The sequence below is a fragment of the Megalopta genalis genome, chromosome 1 (genome assembly GCF_051020955.1).
Source record: "Megalopta genalis isolate 19385.01 chromosome 1, iyMegGena1_principal, whole genome shotgun sequence".
NCBI classification, from domain to species: Eukaryota; Metazoa; Arthropoda; class Insecta; order Hymenoptera; family Halictidae; genus Megalopta; species Megalopta genalis.
The window spans coordinates 44,082,332-44,104,116 of NC_135013.1; the positions used below are offsets into that span (position 1 = coordinate 44,082,332).

General features: G+C 35.1%; 1 protein-coding gene and 1 long non-coding RNA gene across 7 annotated transcripts in view; both read left to right on the forward strand.

Annotated features, from left to right (window-relative positions):
- Positions 1 to 21,248, forward strand: part of LOC117218897 (uncharacterized) — a 195,601-nt gene extending 174,353 nt beyond the window's left edge. For all 6 annotated transcript variants that reach the window (XM_033467663.2, XM_033468080.2, XM_033467918.2 and 3 more), the window contains 5 exons: positions 6,296 to 6,430; positions 9,248 to 9,399; positions 14,279 to 14,639; positions 17,411 to 17,600; positions 19,897 to 21,248. In XM_033467663.2, coding sequence (XP_033323554.1) covers positions 6,296 to 6,430; positions 9,248 to 9,399; positions 14,279 to 14,639; positions 17,411 to 17,600; positions 19,897 to 20,057 — 999 coding nt within the window. In that variant the 3' untranslated portion in view covers positions 20,058 to 21,248. The remainder of the gene's footprint in view (positions 1 to 6,295; positions 6,431 to 9,247; positions 9,400 to 14,278; positions 14,640 to 17,410; positions 17,601 to 19,896) is intronic.
- On the forward strand, positions 11,221 to 14,278 carry LOC143262933 (uncharacterized). Its single transcript, XR_013036550.1, has 2 exons — positions 11,221 to 12,321; positions 12,386 to 14,278. It is a non-coding gene; the product is annotated as an uncharacterized LOC143262933 (long non-coding RNA).
- Positions 21,249 to 21,785: the final 537 nt, after the last annotated feature.

The following is a 21,785-nucleotide window of genomic DNA, read 5'->3' on the forward strand; positions in this document are numbered from 1 at the left end:
TTTATCCTTCGCGGTCATCCAGATTGTCTTTTATTTTGAACTATTTTTCATGATCCAAATCTGTCAACAATACTTTGAATAGTAGATCTTGCAATTAGAAAGTGGTATTGATTGTGCAACCGGACGATAATATTACGAACTTCTTCCGTTATTTCGGAACCTTTAGGACCCATGCTGAGACCAGTACAAATTATCGACTTTAATCTACAAGTGCTTTGTGCAAACTGACCAGTTTAATTATTACTCGCTATATATATATATTCGGAAGTTTATATTATATTTATATCTCTATTAAATACACAAAATAAACGAATACCTTCTACGCGACTGTTTCTGAGCATACATCTGTTTTTGTTGATATTTTTATAATGTAGGGAAATGAAATTCTGTTTTTATCAATTATTGCCTCCTCACAAAATTTATTACTGGCATGGATATACGTAGTTTTACTTTAAATTGGTCACTGTACGAATACTTTCCACAACGACTGTACATTATTTCACAAATGTGCTTAAAAGTAAACATATCGAAGTGGCACGTATTCTTTTATAAAGTTACACATAAAGCTAGTCATTATTTCTTTAAAATTTTCCGTACATCTTTTGAAATGAAACAAATTTTTTTTTAAATGGATCGAGCGACTTGAATTCTTTGAGTTGTTAGAAAGACTAGTTTAGCAAACATTGACTACAAAAATGTTTGCAAAAATTACAATTCGTGGTAATGACAGATTGTTTTGGAAACTGTTTAATAAATTAATCCTTCTAATATCTCAAATAAATTCAAGTCATCTCGTCTAGTTCTAGAGAGGTTATTCTCACTGAAAGATTGTCCCAATACTAATGGAAGTTGCTCTACACTACAGAAATATGATGATTTCAGAAACAAAGCATTTCGAGAGAAAATGTTTTAGACGAAAGCATTGAAGTATGAAATGGATATGTTCCGGGAGTTTTACTGGACCCTGTATATGATAATGTACGTATTTCTACAACAGTCGTCATTTCAATGCACATATGCTCCTTTCGTAAACGAAAATCTACAGATCCTACCTTTTACCTGTAGGATAATCGATAACAATTGATTAATTTAATAATTGCATTTTAATCACGTCAACCAGTTGCAAACACGTTGTTTCAATAAAATCCATTAGCTGTACAGTAAATATTCTTCAATTGTCCCTCAACCTGTAAACAAAAATGGACAATTTGGGAGGAGGGAATACGATTATTCAAGCCTCGCGGCTCGTTTTTGTGTACAGTAAATTCTCTCTAATCGTACCTCAGTTTGGAAACAAAAATGGACAACTTGGGAATTTTTGTTATGTAAATGAAAGATGTTAATAGTCAGTGTATTTAGAAACGAAATGAACTATGAACAATTGTATTTCCTTCCCAAATTGTTCATTCAATTCAATTCATTTTTGTTTACGAGCTGAGGGACAATTAGAGAGAATTTACTGAACTTCTAAAAGGACCTGTGGTCGATCAACACGGATATTGGAGGACAAGTACAGGAGGAGGAGAGGACTCAAATCATAAAATTTTAGCCTCAGAAACTTAATAGCTTATAAGATATTAATGAAAATATTTTAATATCTTATATTGAAAGATACGTATAATACGTACATTGCTAATACATACGGTAAGCTCACAAAAGTATTCAAGTACCTTATTAAACGAAATAACTTTTTAAAAATTGGACCAAACGATTTGAATTTCTTTTGTAAATGTTAGAGGAACTCTAATTTACTGGAGACAAAGCCTAACAATTTTCTTTTCAAAAATAACAATTAGTTGAAATGATAAAAGAAATAAAAAAAAAGAACCCATTTTTTTTAACTTTTTAAAAAGATCGTGAGTTTTCTACTTCTTTTCCTGCAAAAATTTTTTCAAACATAGTCTACTGAACTAGTTCCTATAGCATCTAAAAAAAACTCAAGTAAGTTGATCCAATTTGTAAGAAAGTCACTCCATCTTAAACAATGTTCAAATACTTTTGTAAGCTACTGTACATTGAATGTCGCTTATCTAGATGTTACTAATCAAACATTTTCACTGTGGTAATTTCGCCTGTCGACTGTCAACTTCAATTCAGCAGTCAATGAAGTATATAGGGTGTTTCGTCTAAAATCGGTCACTACATATATCAATAATATATCCTCCAATAAAGTAGCTTTTTACGGTCATTTTTATCGGAGTTTTCAAAGTTATCGGTGTTGGTTTACATATAAGTGCGTTTTTTTTTATTACATCGTATAGCTGACGTTGAAATATATTCATATGTGAATAATGGATTGTATAATGTGTATAATAAATTGACCTAGAAATGATCTTAGACTGCAAACATGACCAAAGGCAGCTACATGATGCAATAAAAGAAAATGCACTTATATGCAAATCAACATTGATGACTTTGAAAACTCACTTTGACTTTGAAAAATTACTTGTTTCATCGTATTCGTATCAAATTGCATACACAACATTTGTTGTAACATCACTATTGTGGAGCAGATATTCAGGTGGCCTTTAGGCGAAACACCATCTATATAGGGTGTCTCAGTTGAAAATATTGGGGTCACCGATTTTCTTTAAATCTTATACAATTATAGATCTCGTTTTCCTGTTTACGAGTATGTACACCATTATAGGGGCAGCACTCGCTAATTTGTTAGTTACATACCGATGATTAAAGTTTCATTATTGTAATGAAGAAAAGTCATATTGCATTGGAGTATTAACACGCTATTTAGCAAACTCTAGTCGTTACTTGCGATTCACTTCATTCAAGTCATTGCACAAAGAGTGGGGTGGTGACGCATGTGGAGAGAGTCCCGCAGAGCAGCGTGGGGTGTCTACTACTACTACTACTCCTACTAATTTTCACCCGGTAGACGCCCCACGCCGCTGTGCAACACTCCCGCGCATGTGACGCTTGCCCTCACTCCTTGCGTAGTGACTTTTTCTGCAAACTCTGATCACGGCGTCACGTGGTGCCGTCTCTCGAATCCGCTGCCCTTCTACCCTCCCACTAGAATGTCATTGCAATAATTAAACTTTCACAGTAAATATTCCAAAAACTATTTTGACTGTCCTATTCCTGTAATAGTAAACAGGAGAACGAGATCTGTAAATGTACAAAGTCTCAACAAAATCGGTATATATATAATATATCGGTATATATGTAATATAACCCCCAAGGCTCTGCACTCTTCTTGTAAGCTTTCGAAGCTAAAATATTTTTTATTTCACGTCCTCACTTCATCCCCTTCCTTCTCCATAAATTTCATCTTCATCGGCCAACAGTACCTTCCGGAAGTTAATTCAAAACGTTTTTTAAGCTTAAAATTACAACGTAAGATATAAAATCACACCTACTTCAGTAGTCAATGATTTCGAAAATGTCATGAACTATAATCTCCGATTTCATGAAAATATTTAGAAATAGTTAAATTATACGATTCTACAGAAATCATTTTCTTTTTCTTTTTTTTTTTAAGAAATCAGAAATTTCGCCATTAATGAAACTTTAGAAGGTCGTGATGCTGGGAAAATATTAGACACACTTTTAGGGATCATCGTGGCCGAATATTTCAGAAACTGTTAGGAACTGGCTATAGAGATTGTTTAAAAATGACAAGGTTGTCATTTCTTGTAAGAAGATTTTATTTAAATAATCAGTATTAGTTTTAAAACTTTGAAATTGAAGAAGAATATATTTGAACATTCAACAGTCTGTCTGTACGGGCAGTGATTTTGTTGCTAGACCCTCGAGGGCAGGGCTCGCATGCCGTAAGAACTTTCAAAACTTTCCTTCACTTTTCTAACCACAAAAAAAGGAGAAAAGGAATGGGTCCCGCTTCTAGTCCTTTCATCTTTTTCTACTTAACTCCCCATGGGTTTCTCCACCAGTAACGACACGTTACTAACTAAAGATGGTGACAAAAATTTATTGCAGGTCCCATTGAGATCCTAGCGACGAAGGAAAATTAATTTCGTCAATTTCAACTAAATTTAATCGATTTTTCTTCTCATGTTTTCTTAGTACTGTTACATTATATAAAAATCCGAATGTTGCAGACTAATGCTGAATTTATCTGAATCTTTCTTCGATCGATATTATTCTTCGGTTAACGATAGCTAAAAAGTAAACTCTGAAAAAAATATTTTCGAGATTATGGAAACGTATATCTCTTACTCCGTATGAATGAAAACGTTTTCGTTTTCTTTCTCTGACTTTTTTAAAATTTATTAAAGCGTACTTTTCTTTCACATTTACCACAGAAACAACTATCACAATTACATTTGTCTCTTTTTTATTAAATGTAGAAGTAACTAAATAGAAGTAACTATAAGCACGGGTCCTGAGGCAAGTGCCTCGTATACCCGATGCTGCGTTTGTATTAGGACAAAAATGGTCGTAAGAGCTTTTACGTAACACTTTCTTCTAATAAAGAAACATTCTACAGAGGACATTGAACTTTTATCGTGTACTGTAAAGTAAGTGTGTCCGCAAAATTTCATATACGAGATGAGACATTTAGAGGTATATCTTTTAAAACGCAACAACTTTTTTAAAACTGGACTAGCTTACTTGAATATTTTTTAGATGATAGCGAGACTAGAATAAATCAGAAATTTAAAAAATGCATCTCGCAGATCTCGGTAACTTATTTGCATGCTGAAAATTATATCGAAATCGTTTGGCGTTGTTATGAATTACAACAAATTAAAGATGGAAAAAAATCGCAGTTTTATCACAATTTTGACTAAAACTGAAAGAATTCTGCAGTTTTTTTTAAATCTTTCAACGCCTGTAGCTCGACTCCGGGTTAACCGATTTCGATCAAATTTTCAGCACGTGCCTAAGTTACCGAGATCTACAAAAGGTATTTTTTAAATTTTCGTTATAGGTTCAGTTAAAAAAGTTAAAAAACGAGAGTTTTTAATTTTTTCTTTTCATTCCAAGTAATAGCAAAATTTAAAAAAGGCATTTTAGTCATCGTCTAGTAGACTAGCCCTACTATCATCTAAAAAAATTCAAGTCATTTAGTCCAGTTTTAAAAAAGTTATTGCGTTTTATAAGGTGTACGATCAATTTTGTGTATATGGTATCGGTCTGGTTCAGTATCGATCGATACCTTATATACAATACACAGGGTGCCCCTAAAAGGTGCGTACAATCGGGCACCAGATGATTTCTCGCAAAAAAAACAGATGAGTGTTGAAAGCATACACAACCACCGATTTGAATGATCTATTAATATATTATAAAAGGCGACATTTTAAACAACTTTTTCCTTCTACATTTAACGCCGATCGACTCTAGTTTCGGAGATATTTGCAAAAAACTGTTGCTACTACTGCATTGAATTTTGTCTATACGTGCATAATACGGCATAGTGTGCGTAAGCCGGCAGCCACCGTGTTGCTAATTCACTGTTTTCTTCCAAACACGATGATGCACCAGCAAGGAGTATACATAACGGGTAAACTTTTTAGTTCGGATCGACGAACCGTATCTTAACTGTAAGTGCGTATGTACAAAGCGAATTTTGAAACACAATTTTCTCGAAAACTAAGTTAAGCCTGTAAGTGTGTTTCGACCCGAACTCTTTCACCTTAATTTTTCTTTTAAACTATATGTCGTGCAAAAAAAATGTTTCGAACGAAAGTTGTTTGGTATAAAGAGGGGCACACACGGCAACGACTATTTCTTGCTACTTTCCTTTTTTATCAAAATATTAGGGTTACCTTGAGTTTTTTAACTATAATGTGTATAAAAAATTAAAATGTTCAGAAGTTAATGTTTATCGAGATATTCTTTAGTTGATCTCTAATGCAAGAAATGTTCTAAATTTTGTCCATTACAATCAATGTTGGCGATTAAGCAACGCGAGTGATACATGTGTAATTGTTTCATATTTTACCAACTGACCTTTACATTTTGATAAAAATAACAAAAAATTAATTGCTGACATCTATTATTTACAAGTTTAGTTATATAATTAGTTATATACAAGTTTTATTCGAAACATTTTTTATACAACTTGTACTTTACAAAGAAAATTAAAATGAAAGAGATAAATGACTCACTCTGTATATGTTTGAAAAGTGGAAAAAATTTATATTTAAATAAATCTGTGACAAGGACAAAAATGTCCCGAAATGAAAAGTTTGATAGAAAGTTTGTATATAATTACTAATATCGCCAACGGCGCGAATACGTTTCATCCTTGTTAGACTACTGTTAACAAAGTTTTTATCTATTATGCGACACTCTCTGTGTGTTATAGATAACAAAGACTGACACACGTAAACCGTCTGTGCGCAGATCGGGGCCTCCTAAAGAATTCATCAACGTCTGTCTCGAGACGCACAATTACTTCCGCTCGAGGCATGGAGTGCCACCACTTCGTCTAAACAAACAGGTAAAACAACATAATGGAATTTCTACCTCTTTTTCGCATTAGGTACGCACATCTTGAATCTATTAACTGCTTCGCTACAAGGTGTGGTGTTCTAGCCACTCGCAATTTAGACTAGGGATTGTAATGCAAATTCAAGGTTTAACATTGTATTTGTAAGGCTCAAGGACAAGAATTGGGCAAGACGGTATTTTGGTCAGGAATCAAAAAGATTCCGAAAATAACTGCTTTAAACTGTTATACATATCGGTTCTGAGTGAAACAGTTATGGAGAATAAAAAAGATCTCGTACACGTTATAAAGCACATCGGTTTCAGTTATTTAGAACTGATATTGTATCGGTCCTGTAACTGTCATTTTTTGATTCTTGGTTTCGGTAATAGTCCTATTTACCTAAATATGTTGCATTTCTTTTAAATATTACAAATCTGTGTTCTCGCTTTTCGTTAATTTATGGTAGGATCGGGGGTTCGCCTCTCAAGGCTGTAATTCCTGTCGACGGACAAACCCCAGATGATGTCTGACAACTTGAAGTTGTGGAGGTACATACACTCATACACGAAAGTGTTCGAACGCTTACGTTTCTAACATTCAATTAATAAAATATATGTGTTAAACTGAAGCATTTGATATAATATGACACATATAACAAGGGATGGGTCTTAATACTGCGTATGCAAAATTAGAAAATAATTCAACAATATATAGCGTTTTTACAGTAAATTTATTGTAAACACATACCAGAAATGGCTCACAAAAGTATTCGAACGAAACAATTAACAGTTAAAGAACTGTTAAATTAACAGTTAAATTTAAATAACTTGAACGATTAAAGGTTTTAATAGGAAGTTGATCTACCTTTTGCTTTTATAACAGCCATAAGTCTATTTTCCATTGAGTGGACCAACTTAGAAGTAACATTTGCATCTATTGATTGCCATATTTCAATAATATTTCGTTTTAACACTTCTTTCGAAGTAGTAACCGTATTTCTTAATCATCTTTCTACTTCATCTCATAAATGTTCAATGGGGTTTAAATCAGGACTTTGCAGTGGATGTGGCACCACGTGTGGAACATTTTGCAATACCTATTCTTTGACTATTTTAGCGGTATGCTTCGGATGATTGTCAGACTGAGACCAATAATCGCTAGGTAAATTCAATTTTGATACACTGCTTTTTAAATTTTCCTGCAAAATTTTTAAGTATGTCGAATGTCCATTATCTCATCAATGAACACAAGGTTTCCCACTCCATTAGATGCCATGCAGCCCCAAACTAATACAGATCCATCATTATGCTTTATAGTCGGTCGTAGATTTCGCGGTTCTAATTCTGTGTCCTTTTTCCTCCAATGTACTGTAAAAACGCTATATATTGTTGAATTATTTTCTAATTTTGCATACGCAGTCTTAAGACCCATCCCTTGTTATATGTGTCATATTATATCAAATGCTTCAGTTTAACACATATATTTTATTAATTGAATGTTAGAAACGTAAGCGTTCGAATACTTTCGTGTATGAGTGTACATACTTGATGGGACGCATTTGTTGACGTACACTGGTGGACAAAATGATAAGACACCGTCGTACACATAAGAAATTTCATATGTATTTAGTAAAACCTTAAAGTTATGAAAAATAAACTACGTTATAAGAGAGACTTCCTCTCAAGGCCATGTACTAGTATAAACAAATAAAATATAGAGCACTGTGGCTTTGAGATTCATTGTTTCGAAATTTCCAGTGAACAAAATATTAAGGCACTTGAATTAATCTGTTGGAACTCGTTGAAGTGTGCAGTTTTGTGCAAGTCTATCCCATTATAGAAATCATTTGTGGGGCGAGGAAAAACGTTAAACGAGGATAAAAAGATTAAAATACTCCAGTTAAAGTGTAATAGTAGAAGAGTTGCAAAGAAGGATTATCGATGCATGTCAAACAACTGAATCTGAAACCCTAAAAAAAGTAGAAGAGGAATTTTTAAGAAGGATCGAAAATGTGTATACTTCTTGACAGGAGACATGTTGAAGGAAAAGCGAGATCAATTGATTCCATGAAATAATATTACTTTCAATGATCCATTCACTCAATCTGTTTTCATTAAAACCCCGTGGTGTGGCTAACTTTAAGTGGCTATATCCCCAGAACCAAATAAGCAAAATACACATTTAAATTGAGTTTTAAAAAGGTCAAGATATCTGCTATAAAGATATGTGATTATTAAAAAATATGACCTTGACCTTCGTTGCCCGTGACCGCAAGGTCAAAAGAGCACCTACACCATATGTTACTATTAATACCGTGCGACTCTTGTCTGAAACATTTTTCTGTATTATCAATATTTTTTGAAATATTTTCATATTCGGATATATAACTCACAAACACTTGTATATGTATACAAATCGGTGATGAATTATGTAGATGGTGTTATTTATTAAGAAACTCGGCACAATGTAGTGAACAAAAAGGAAAACTTTGTTTCTTATAAATAATATAAACTTTTTGGTTTGGTTACAATGAAAAGAAACTTACAGTCTTACTCTTGACACGTGCACAACTCTTCCTTTTCTCTAACCAACTCCTCTGCGTCTCTCCCCACTTCAATCTCCAGCACCTTTTCTTGTCACTCTATCGTTATTCGCGTTCATACCATTCGTTCAATAGCTCAGTCGATAATGTCAATAGTACAATTACATTACAAAAAATGGAATATTAGGTGGTGGGGGATAGATCCCTACAAGTTTCTCTGTGCCATCTTCTCGCGGAGGAACTAATCATTTATAAACTAATCGATCCCCTTTTTTTATTTTCAGTTGTGCAAAACAAGCCAAGATTGGGCCAACATACTGGCAACTAGGGGTAGGTTAGAGCATAGGGCGAATATCGACTATGGCGAAAACTTATACTGCATGTGGAGCTCCAATCCAAAGACTATTGTCAGCGGCGATGAGCCTGTAAATGAATGGTACGTATTTCATGAATATGTTAGGTCTACCGGAAAGTTCTGTCCGATAGTGTCACTTCAAGTTTCAATCCATATGCACATGTTGGTTTGAGACATATATGACTATCTCTCTTTATCATTGCATTTACACACATGTACTCTCCTAAATAAACTGAAACAAAGATGTCTCGTGTCATTATTAAGTGAGACGCGATCGTGAAAACATGGCTACCGATGATAATGCCAGACCACATGCTGCTTTGGCGACTCGTCAGAAAATCGCAGAGCTAGGCTGGGAAATTCTGACACATCCACCATACTCCCCAGACCTAGCAGCCTCCGATTATCACTTGTTTCTCTCTTTGCAAAACTTTTTACAGGAAAAAAATTCAAAACTGAAGCTGATGTCAACCAAGCACTAGTTGAGTTCTTCGCCTCTAAAAATAAATCATTTTTTAAAAATGGCATTTACAAGTTGCCATCACGCTGGCAAGAAGTCATAAGTAACGATGGAAAGTATATTCTACAATAAATATTATTAAATGTATGAAAATTTTGTTATATTTCAATTAAAAAACGGACAGGACTTTCTGGTAGACCTAATATATTTATTGCAAGCATAATTTTGCGTGAGCAACTAGAATTGACTTTAGGAAAGTTTTAGCGTCTTGTGCGTAGGTTGAGCCAAACGATAGTAACGCGTTGAATTTTCCAAATAAATTGTCTGCGTTCCTATTTACACTGTTCAACAGAGTCAAATTTATCCGTGGCTGCAATTATGCACTGAACTATCACGGCACAAGATATTGTGCGAAAACTTAAGAGGTACAGTAAATTCTTCCAAATTGTCCCTCAGCTTGTAAACCAAAATAGACAATTTGGGAAGAGAAAATACGATTATTCGAGCCTCGCGGCTCCTTTTATAGTCGCCGATTGTCAACAACTACAGTAAATTCTCCCTAATTGTCCTTTAACTTGGAGATAAAAATGAACAACTTAGGGAGAGGAAATACGATTTTTCGAGTCTCGAGTCTTGTTTTTATAGTTGTTAGTAATCGGCGATTATAAAAACGAGCCGCAAAGCTCGAATAATTGTATCTCCTCTTCCCAAGTTGTCCACTTTTGTTTAAAAGCTGAGGGACCATTGAAGAGAATTAATTGTAACGTAATGTAGGTGAACGTATAAATGAGAAATCCACGTATAAGACTTTCTTATAAAAATGTTGAAGAGTACAAAAAATTGTTTCTTTTAATTCCTTCTGTCAAAATAGCGACTGAAACAAATACAGGGACTTCCAGCATAAATGTCGTTTCTGTTCTCGAATAAAAAACAAATTTTTCCTAATTTACATCAAAATATAAACGGAAATAAGAGTGAATGACTTTACAGTGAACACTTCAGCTGCATATTTGTTATCCATTTGACTGTCGTGTCATCCATACATGCATGACGGAATTGTCTGTTCAGATTCGAGAATTAATTTTTATGCTAATTTATATTATATCTTCCTAAGTTAATAAATATCCGCAGTACATACTGCGGATATCCTTTATAACGGTATAACTTTTTTAAAACTGGACTAAATGACTCGAATTTTCTTTAGATAAGGGCTCGGAACAATGGAGCAGGCAACATTGCTGCCGCGAGGGCTACGCCTCTTGTCTACCACCGCAACGTCTCGATCACTGTGTTGCTTCCATCGGCTCACAGCACCTCAGGCGTGTACCGTAACAACTATTCGTGGTACATTAAGGCGACAAATTTCCAGGTCACCCATAATCACTATTGTAAATGCGTTTTGTTTTGTTAGTAGTATCCCCTGTAGTATCAAGGAAAAATGAGTCAACATACCCGGTTCTCAAATATTTCGTACTCCGAATATTCTCAACGTTCAAATCAGCTTATTTGTACGAATGTTCCTTTTCAAAGATGTGTTTCATTATGATAGTGCAACGCACATCGCAAAGCGATTCTTCATGATCGTTTGCGATGTAAACAGTTACGTCCGACCTTCCCACGGATATTAGTGATATATCATGATATACCATTGTTTTCGAGATTTATTGTCCATATTTATCATCAATCCGAATTTATTGCGCGACACAGTGGAATAGGCCTACGGAGGACACCATTGACAACAACCAAAAAAAACGCATTGACAATAATACCTCATAGGTGATGTGGAAATCTATTGATAGGAGTGTCGCCCTAATGCGTCATGAATAGTTGTTACGGTACGTGCCTGAGGTGCTGTGAGCCGATGGAAGCAACACAGTAAGCGAGACGTTGCGGCGATAGACAGGAGGCGTAGCCCTCGCGGCCGCAATGTTGCGTGTTCCGACGTTCCGAACGCTGCTTTAAATGATAGAGGGTCTAGTATACTTAGACGATGACTAGAATGTTTTTTTCTAACCGGTTTACATTGTCAAGAGTTATAAACAATTCAAAATCGCGAAAATCACAATTTTGTCCCGACTTTTTACACTTTCGACCAATACACTTTCGAACAAAGATATGCAGTTCTTTTTAAATCTTTTAACACTTCCAGCTTGACTCTGCGTTAATCGATTCCGATGAAATTTGTAGCATGCATATAATTTATCAAAATCTACAAAACGTGTTTTTTAAATTTTCGTTACAACGGCAATCTAAAAAAATGGTTGTTTTCTCATTCTTTAGCGAACTAATCGATATAACATCACAAAAGTGATTTAGACTAATTTGAATAAAGTTATTCCGTTTTAAAAGGTGTCCAAATATTAACGTGAGTTTGTTTTAACCTACTGAATAAATAGAGGGCTGGTGAAAAAGAAAAGGAAACTAATAGGCTGTTTTGTAGACTTCAAAGTGACATTTGACAGCGTGAACAGAAAGAATCTTTTATGTATGCATAAACAATAGTAAGCTTAAAAGTGGGAGGAGAGATGGGAGAGAATTTCTAGGTAAGAAGAGAAGTGAGACGAGGATTCCCTTTAAGTATGAAATTGTTCATTTTATTTACGGCAGACCTGGAAGAAAATATGAGGAAGAAGAGGAAAAGTGGAGGATTCGTCTGCACCAACCAATCTCGCCTCTGATTGGTCAGAGTTTTTCGTTACTAACTCGTAAACAAAGCCGCGGATTGTATTTACGCTAAGGAGAAAGTTACTTCAAACGTCCTCAGAAACCCCTTATTTCTCGATTTTAAGTAACTTTTGGGACGCCTTGTATACGCTACAATATGCGGACGATTTGGCGCTATTTACGAAGGACAAGAATGGAATAAGATTAATGATGGAAAAAAAATATAAAGGTGATGAGATTTATGCGAAGGGAGGAAGAGAAAAATATATAGATATGAGGAGAAAGGATGGTAGAGTGGGTAGAAGAGATAAAATACTTAGTATATGTATTCGAAAAGAACGGAAGGCAAAAAGGGCAGATAGAAGACGAAATTGGGAAGGCCAGAAGTGTCATGACTCATGAGGTATGTGTGGGGTATAGGAAAGTAATATTTCAAAGACAATTACAAAATAAGTGGGGGCGTGGGGATGGGAGGTAGAAGCGTACATAGAAACCATGCAGGAACGATATTTGAGATGAATATTAGGAGTGGAGTGGATGAGATACATGGTGAGGGAGGAAACGAAAAAAGAAAAGTTACGAGCGAGGAGTGCAAGAAGGACATGGAAATTTGAAAAAAGATGAGGAGAAAGAAGGGAAAGTGATTGAGCAAGACATGCCCTAGAAGAGGTAGAAGCTAGAGCAAGGGAAGGAAAGAAATTATCAAAATGGGAGAAGGAAAGAAAGAAATTTATAGAAAGGAGAGAAAATAGAAGACAATTAAAACAGGTGGATAAGAAGGAGGGAGAAATAAAAAAAGAAAGCAGTAGAAAAAGATAGAGAGTAGAGAGACGAGAATGCAGAAAAAGGAGAACTAAAGAAAAGCAATAGATTTGAGACATAACAGATAATATATAGATGTAGAGAAAATGCCGAAGTACCAAAGAAGAAAATGGAAAGAAGAGAAGTAGAGTAAAATAGCGAGATATACTAAGAAATGAAATGATAGAAGATACTGGGAGGATGAAGATGACAGATGGCGCAGACGATGCGGAGTCAGAGCAGCAACGTGGGAGCACGTGTTTTAAAGATGCAGGGAACAAGAGGAAATGGAAGAGAGAATGCTGGGAGAGATAAAAAAGATATTAGTGAAATACGGAGAGGGAAAGAAATAGATGACAAAGTTTGATAGAAAGATAAGAGAAAAACAGGAAGGAAAATACTGGAGGAAGTTGCATAGGCAAAAAAAAGATGGTGGAATCAGATGTTACAGAAATGAAGAATGAGTGGATGAAAGGGAGGATGTAAAAAAATTAAATAAATGGTAGAGGGCATATAGAAAAATTTACAGCAAACGCATGCTATCCTATCTACTTCTAACGAAACGTGCTAAATTATAAACATTTTCTCAAACTATTATTTCTTGAAATATTGTGTGTATGGTTAGCGCGAATGAAAATGTTTAAAGATTCAGTGGAAATAGGATATCGTAATAAATAATCTTCACTTGTATGGTACGCAATATGTATGTATATTCTTTCAATCCCGTCTTAATTATTATTATTCTTAAAATCCCGTCTTCGCTTCCTTTGCCATAATCATCGTCGTTACTTTAAGCATAAATAGATGACGATGTTATCATAAATCCCGGATTCTCAACAAAAATGAACTACCATATATTCCATTTATTAGACTCATTGTTAACTTGTAATTATTGGCTCTAATCAAACTTGTTCGAAAATACAAACGTCGAGCGTTTATACCGGTTATCGCTACTGAAAAAATTCTGTAGATAAATCATTGATTGTAAACAGACATTGGTAAAATAGATCATCCAATTTTGTAATTGTTCGATAGGTATGCTGAAGAAACGCAACATCAGTACGGAAAAGAGCCAACCACCCTAAAAACTGGCCACTTTACTCAAGTTGTATGGAAAGACAGCACGGAGCTGGGTGTCGGAATGGCTAGGAACCGGAACGGTGAAGTTTATGTGGTATGTAACTACAATCCGGCCGGAAATTATTTGGGAAGCTTCACGGAGAATGTCCTACCACCTGGTGGTGCGAGTCCTAGCAAGAAGATTTCTTTTCGACCGCGGTACACCATGGATGATCAAACGTGGCAGCAGGAAGCGTTGCTCGCTCACAATGAATATAGAAGACGACATCGTGTTCCAGACTTAAGGTTAAGCGCTGAATTAACGGCTGCGGCGAAGGTATATTTTCAAATAAAATTCATTATTACATCAAATTCGTCAAATATGAAAATCGTCAAATTATGAGATATCGTGCAAAATTAGCAAGCTGTCTAATTATATTAGGAATACAAAACTTCATGACTTCTATTTAGTACAACGTCTAATAATATATTTGAAAAGATTAAAAATATGGTTTGCAGTTTTTCTAAAGAAGATTCTTAAAAATAGCCTTATTTTCAGCATATTACATGACTTGTCCGCTTCAGGTGATCTATTTCTATTACTATTGCTATTGCTATTTCTATTTCTATTTCTATTTCTATTTCTATTACTATTTGTATTACTATTTCTATTTCCATTTCTATTTCTATTTTTATTCCTATTCCTATTCGTAGTTCTATTCCCATTCCCATTCTTATTCCTATTCCTATTTCTATTTCTATTTCTATTTCCATTTCTATCCCTGGTCCTGTAGAATGCCATTTATCTACGATATTTGAATTGTAAATCAGAATAAGTTGATGATATCTGATGTGGAATATAATCCTCAGCCTATAATTCTCTTATATAGATACGTATCTGTAGCTACAACGAAAAGATTCTTAATATTAATTCTTATTATCAGAAATCTTTCTCTATTTCTTTCTATTAGATATCACTATATGTATATTTCTTTCAACTTGCGTAATATTCCATGTTTGCAGTACTATTAAATGTACTCAGAAGTTTGAGACTTCTTTCTTTTAATCATTCGTGTAGACTAACTTTTAATGATAATAGTCTCTAGAGCTCTTAATTATGAGATATCCGGATAAACAAAAATTTGTAGGCTCGGAAGTTGTAAAATAGCCGGTCAACAATGTGTTAAGATATACGAGATAACCACGAAATACATGAGAAACTAAAATCTTGCGATTAAAGTACATCAAATTCCACATTTTGCTTACTTCTTTATAACACCGGAGATCAGATCGGTAGGCGAGGTGTGAAAGAATAATCGATTATACGTACCAAAATTATGACAATATTTATTTATGAAAACAACTTAGCCTAGACGGAACGCCTTATAAAAAACGCGACTTAATCTAAGTACGGAGAGGTTCTAGAGAACCGTGAAAGAACGAGGTAGTATTACTAGAGCTACCCGGAAGTAAAAGAATCAACCGCTCAGTTCACGCACGCGTTCTCGACCGCTGATGAACGACACAAATATCCTTTGCAATATAACAAACAGAAATAAATGTCTTCGCAATATCACAAACAGAAAAAGAGAACTACCCCCGAGTTCCGAGATCGCAGGTCGACGATAAAGAGGAAGGAGCCCTTTCCTCCGGGCTGGCCGCCCAACAGCTGGCCAGCACCGGTGTCGGATTCTAGAATCAAAGTCAACGAGTGTCAAATCGCGCCGAGACGTGGAAAGTAGTTTCGGAGGAAAACTAACTTGTTTTCTTCATTAGTTGAATCCGTCCAGAAATGAACGTGTTGTCCTACCGTCTGTTATTTCGCATCTCCCGTGCACCGATCGCCCCGACGACGTGGCGAGTCTATTGGATGAACATTATAATTCCGAACTATGATCAGAAGGGTCACAGAAGATGAAAGATCGCAGAGGTTCTGCGTCGCGTCCCCATTATAATTCAGAATTATAATGTTCACCCGATAGATACGCCACGTCGTTGTGCAACACTCCAAGCGCATGCGTCACCATCCTTGCGTAGCTAGTTTTCCTGCGAACACTGGTCGAGCCACACATGGCCAGCAGTCGACATTTCTATCTTCGAATTTTCTCACACTACAAACAGCCTGGCGAATGTTTCAAGCCTTGGGCTTGAAACACGGCCGCCTTGCGCCAGCTGATCTCGCCTCTCACTGGTTACTATTTTTCATTAATAGCTCGTAAACAACGCCGCGAATTGCATTTAATTATGGGACATCCTGTATATCCATGATATGCAGTGAAAAGAAAACTTACAAACATACATCAATAGGATACTGTGAACAAAGTAAACGTGCAATAAAGAAAATTTTATTTTCACAGTCATTTTCGTCCTACTTTTACTATTGCAGCACCAATTGATATCAATTGGGCTGAGATTCTTCCGATTCAAATAAATCCAAACACGATGTAAATCGGACTATATTTATTGACAAACTTATTGTTATAGATTGCCTATTAATTAATCCAAAAATTGTTTAAGTTATTCTGCTTTACATTGTGTTTGGGCTCATTTTAATAAGAAGAATCTCGACTATCCACTAATGCTACAATTACAAAGGTAAGGCAATAATTAATGAAAATGTATTTTCACTATTGCACATTTATCTTTTGTTGATCGCGCTCACCCCTTAAAAGATGATCTTCGACCGTTGCTGCTCGCGTCATATTGCATCTATCTTGCTTACTTTGAGAAAGAATATATTCCGTACGGTTTAATTTACATGCTGGCTCCTGAGTTGATGTAAATTTAACCGTGCAAGGTTAAATTTCAAGGTAGACGATGCATTTATAAAAAGAATACACCATTGTCGCCTGTCGGCAGATTATCACAAAGGTTTTTTTTCGGTAAAATGATATTATAATATTTTATGCCTGTTAACATTTCTAGTCTCGGCCTAACAATTTTCGTGCAAGTATGGCAAATGTTAATTTATTGATTTACTCGTTACACCAACATGTTTCAAAGTTTCGACCAGCTATTCCTCGCAATCGTAATTTGAACTTAGGCAAGATCGATCGAATAACCCGACACGGGAGTAATGCTCGATTACCAATTTTTCTGTATCTACAGGCATGGGCGAACACGTTGTTGAACACGAACAAGCTGATCCCGCAGTTATCGTCTCCGTACGGAGAGAACATCTACTCGATGCAGTGTTCCGATCCGAAGCTAATTGTACCGGCACGGGAGGTAGTCTCGAAATGGTATTCCGAGAAGAAGGATCACAAGTTTGGAACGGAGCCAAAAGTCCTAAATACATGTACGTAGAATACAGCATAAAAAGGAATCGCGATATTGACTCCAATACAACGGTTTTGTAGAGAGAAATATTAACTCTCGGACTGCGATGTCCGGCTCAGTTTGATTCGGAGTATTTAAATCGTTACCTAATTATTCAATTTTTCGCAATTAAATAAAATTAATTGCTGTTACACGGAGAACAACAGAAAGACTAATAGATCTACAAGAAGTACCTTCAAAACTATGTTTTGGAAAACTGATGAATAAAGCTGAAAATTATCATAAATATTGTCAATTGTACAGTTGTCAAACCGGTTCGTCGTTTGAGGGTTAAGTATTGATAAGAACATCAGCGACGATATGTTGTCAAGGTAAACATTTCGAACAACTTTTCCATCAGATCATCACCGTGCTGCTTGGTCTAAATTTTCAAGATATGCATGATTAAAACATCTATAACACATTTCATCTATTTAATACTGTACAACCTCGATAACTCGGAAACATCTACAGGGTGTTCCAAAATTATGTTACTTTCGAGAAATAAGGGATTCCTAAGGTCATTTGAAACAACTTTTTCCTTAACTCAATTATAATCCGCTGCTTCGCTTACGAATTATTGGCGAAAAACACTGACCAATGAGAGGCGAGCTCGACTAGTGCGAGACAGCCAAGCCAACAAGCAGCCCTGCGCGCTAGCCAAACTCGCCACTGATTGGTCAATGTTTTCCGTTATTAACTCGTAAACAAAGCCGCGGATTGCATTTTCGCTAAAGAAAAAGTTAGTTCAAATGACCTCAAGAATCACCTCTTTCCGGGTGTTGACATAATTATGGAACACCCTATATTAATATCAGCTTTTAGTTCTGTATTGTAAAAAATGGGTTTTTACCCGTATGTAGAAATAAATTGAATAAATTAAATTAAAAAGTCGTATCTCCTTTTCCCAAGTTGTCCAGTTTTGTTTTTAAGCTGAGGGACAATTTGGGAGAACACTAATAGAAGAAAACCGGCAGGAACGAAACAGATCCTGCAGCTTTGGCCATTTAAAGCTTAAGCAGGTGCCCATGTAGAGTGTTTGGGAAAAAATTGCGATTTCAGCTTTGTTTTTAATATTTTAACTACCGGAGTTATAAAATGACTGAAGATCTGCAGATTCTTTGTTTCTTCTGCCTTCCTACCATCAGGAGTAGGCTGGTACAAACTGTTTCGTTTTTGCTCCCAATCTGACAAGAAGTTATGCTACAGGTTCTGTTGTCAATCTGTCACCAATCTGCTTTGCGCTCTGTCAAATTATAGGATATAGAATCACAGCCAAATGCAAAAATAGAGGGCAATGAACTTTTAGAAAAATCTGGCAAGATCTGACGTTAATTTACTGCCATCTTCGCACATATTGTTTACTGGGATTTTATAACTAAGAATCACGGATCATATATCAGAAGTGTAGGCGGGGGAGGAATAGTATTCCTCTTTCCGTACTTTATCCCTATATTCTAATTCACACCGCGTACATACATTTCCAAAAACAAAGACCGAGCGTCGTTAAGCAATTATACATAGATGTTCTATATAGATAGTCTACACCTAGACCGAGCGACTTAGACACACCTAGATCGATGGGGATCTGTTCAAAATAATTATCCGCAAAAGTGACCTCGACCATATTTTTCAAGCTCAAATCTTTTTACAATTACATGATATTCTAGTCATCGAAAGGAGCAAACTTGCATCTTAATGTTGAAGATTTTCCGATACTAGAATAATTATAATACTATTGATTGTTAGCTATGTCTTTAATGTAAAATAATAAATAGTTAAAAAAAATAAAATTTTTGTTACTTTCTAGGAAAACAGTTGCTTTGGGATATATGATTCCTTCTACTAGTTTACTCCTCTCGATGTGTAGAATAGGATGCAATCGTAAAAAAGAATATATAAAAAATATATGATATAAAAAAAATAATAATATAAAAAATATAATATATATGTAAAAAATATATAATATAACCATAAACTTAAAAAATGTGGTCAAGGTTACTTTTGCGGAAAGTTTTTTTGACAGACCACCATCGATCTAAAGGTGTAGAATACGTCTATGATAACCACGACAAAACCTTTTTTTATAACTTGTACTATTTAGATAACATCTATAAAGAAGATGTTTAGAATGTCGGCTATGACGTTATGTTTCAAGATCATTAAAATCGATAAGGTCCTCCACTTTGTAAATGACCACCATATTAATGTTCAAAAAACTTATGAGATTCTTACTTTTATTATATCAAAGAGACTAATTGTTTCTTATGTAACAGGTCACTTCACGCAAATCATCTGGAAGAATACCACTGAGATGGGTATAGCGATGGCCAAAAGGGATGGTAGTTGTGTAGTGGTCGCCTGTTATCATCCAAGAGGTAACATCGTTGGACAGTTTACAGAGAACGTGTTGAAGCCTATCAAGAGCACCTGTTAAGCCACGTATCTACGGACCGTATAGTTTTAACAAACGTTTGCAAACACTCATGAGAAATGATCGCTTATTATTATCTTACCTTATTATTACTATTTTTTTTCATAATTAACTTTTATACGTCTCATGCGAATTATGCGAATTATTGAATTCCGAAATCCTCATTTAACTTGACATATATGCATATCTGTCGATTATTGGTCTATCGATTGTTCCTTCTATTTAAATGCGGAATGAAATGAAAATTTGTTACATGGAATCGAATAATATGTAATATGACGTATGTTCCTTGTTTCTCCTGATTTTTTACATTTACACTACGTGTGTTAAAGACAGTACATTTTGCTCGATTTGAGAAACATGTGATAATTATACAGCTTACGATTTTATCGTAATCTGTGAAATATTTAGTATAAAAATGAATACTTCAAGTAAAATGGAAGAAACGAAATAGCATTAATTGAATGTGATAAGGCAAATTATTCTACTGAATATTGTCCCTTAACGCTACTTTTATCAAAGGGGTTAAAGACATCTCCAAAAATTTTGATTTCAAATTATTCTCTAACATGGATCATTTTTCCACTATTGACTTTTCAATGTTCCCTATAATGACTATAGAAAAAATCGGTCAAAATAACGTCGATGATGAAACTTTTAGTTTTATTGAGAATTGAATTCGGCCTATTTTGAAAATGGGTAAACGCGGCAAGAGACTGCCGTGCATGAATGCATAATGAATTTTTCGTTTTATACCTACCACCGAAGAATTTACTTGGTCACAAATAAATTAACTAAATAACTAATTCCAGTTACCGGAAAATGTTTCTTTACCATAAATATCTGCAGCACATTCGTTACAGTAAAAACCGATAGTTTTTATCACGAATTGTCTCTCGAGTATGAACGTTGTCCAAAATACTCGTAAATTCTCGGCACAGTTTGCAAATAGTTGTTATACGAGCGCGTTTCACATTTGAACCAAAGATAATTTACGTTGGCGGACGTTTCTTAATATTTTACACGGTCGATGAATCTACAGCGTTGGACTGTTTAGCTGAAGTCACCCCGCAATCTTGTCGATAATGTATTTAAATGCTGTATTTATACATCGTATATAGAGACGACGATACGCATAATATATGTATATAACACAAATGTTCATACACATCAAATAAAAACATTCCACACGTACTAGATGTTATCGCAATCACTTTGTATCTACATGTTATTTTGATCAGAGACGTCAGCTGATAGTGTCATGGGACATTATTAACCCTGGCCGCCAATGACAATGATGTACGCGTGCGCGTTGCATTCTCGTTGATTAGATGTACTACGAATTATTTATATTATACGTTAAATTTTGACAAAATTGTGTAGAAACGACGAATATGAACATTACAACTTACGAAAGTTCTTTAGACATGTAATTGACAAATTGTTTAGTAGCATCATTTTCTTTCGTTAAATGAATTTGATTATGCAGCAGTCCATTCATTAAAATTTAGTACATTTAATAACACCACCAAAATGAACGAGATGGATTTATATGATTTCTGCAATAATTATTTATATTAGAAATATGTAAAATCTCTTAGAAAATCTTTATTTATTCTTACGCAAATCGGTACTTCACCAGATAGAGATGCGATCTTAAATAGCTAGAACGTGTAGTATTAAAACAAAAAAGTCGGTCAGCGACCGATTGTTCCTTCGCTCCTTACCTCG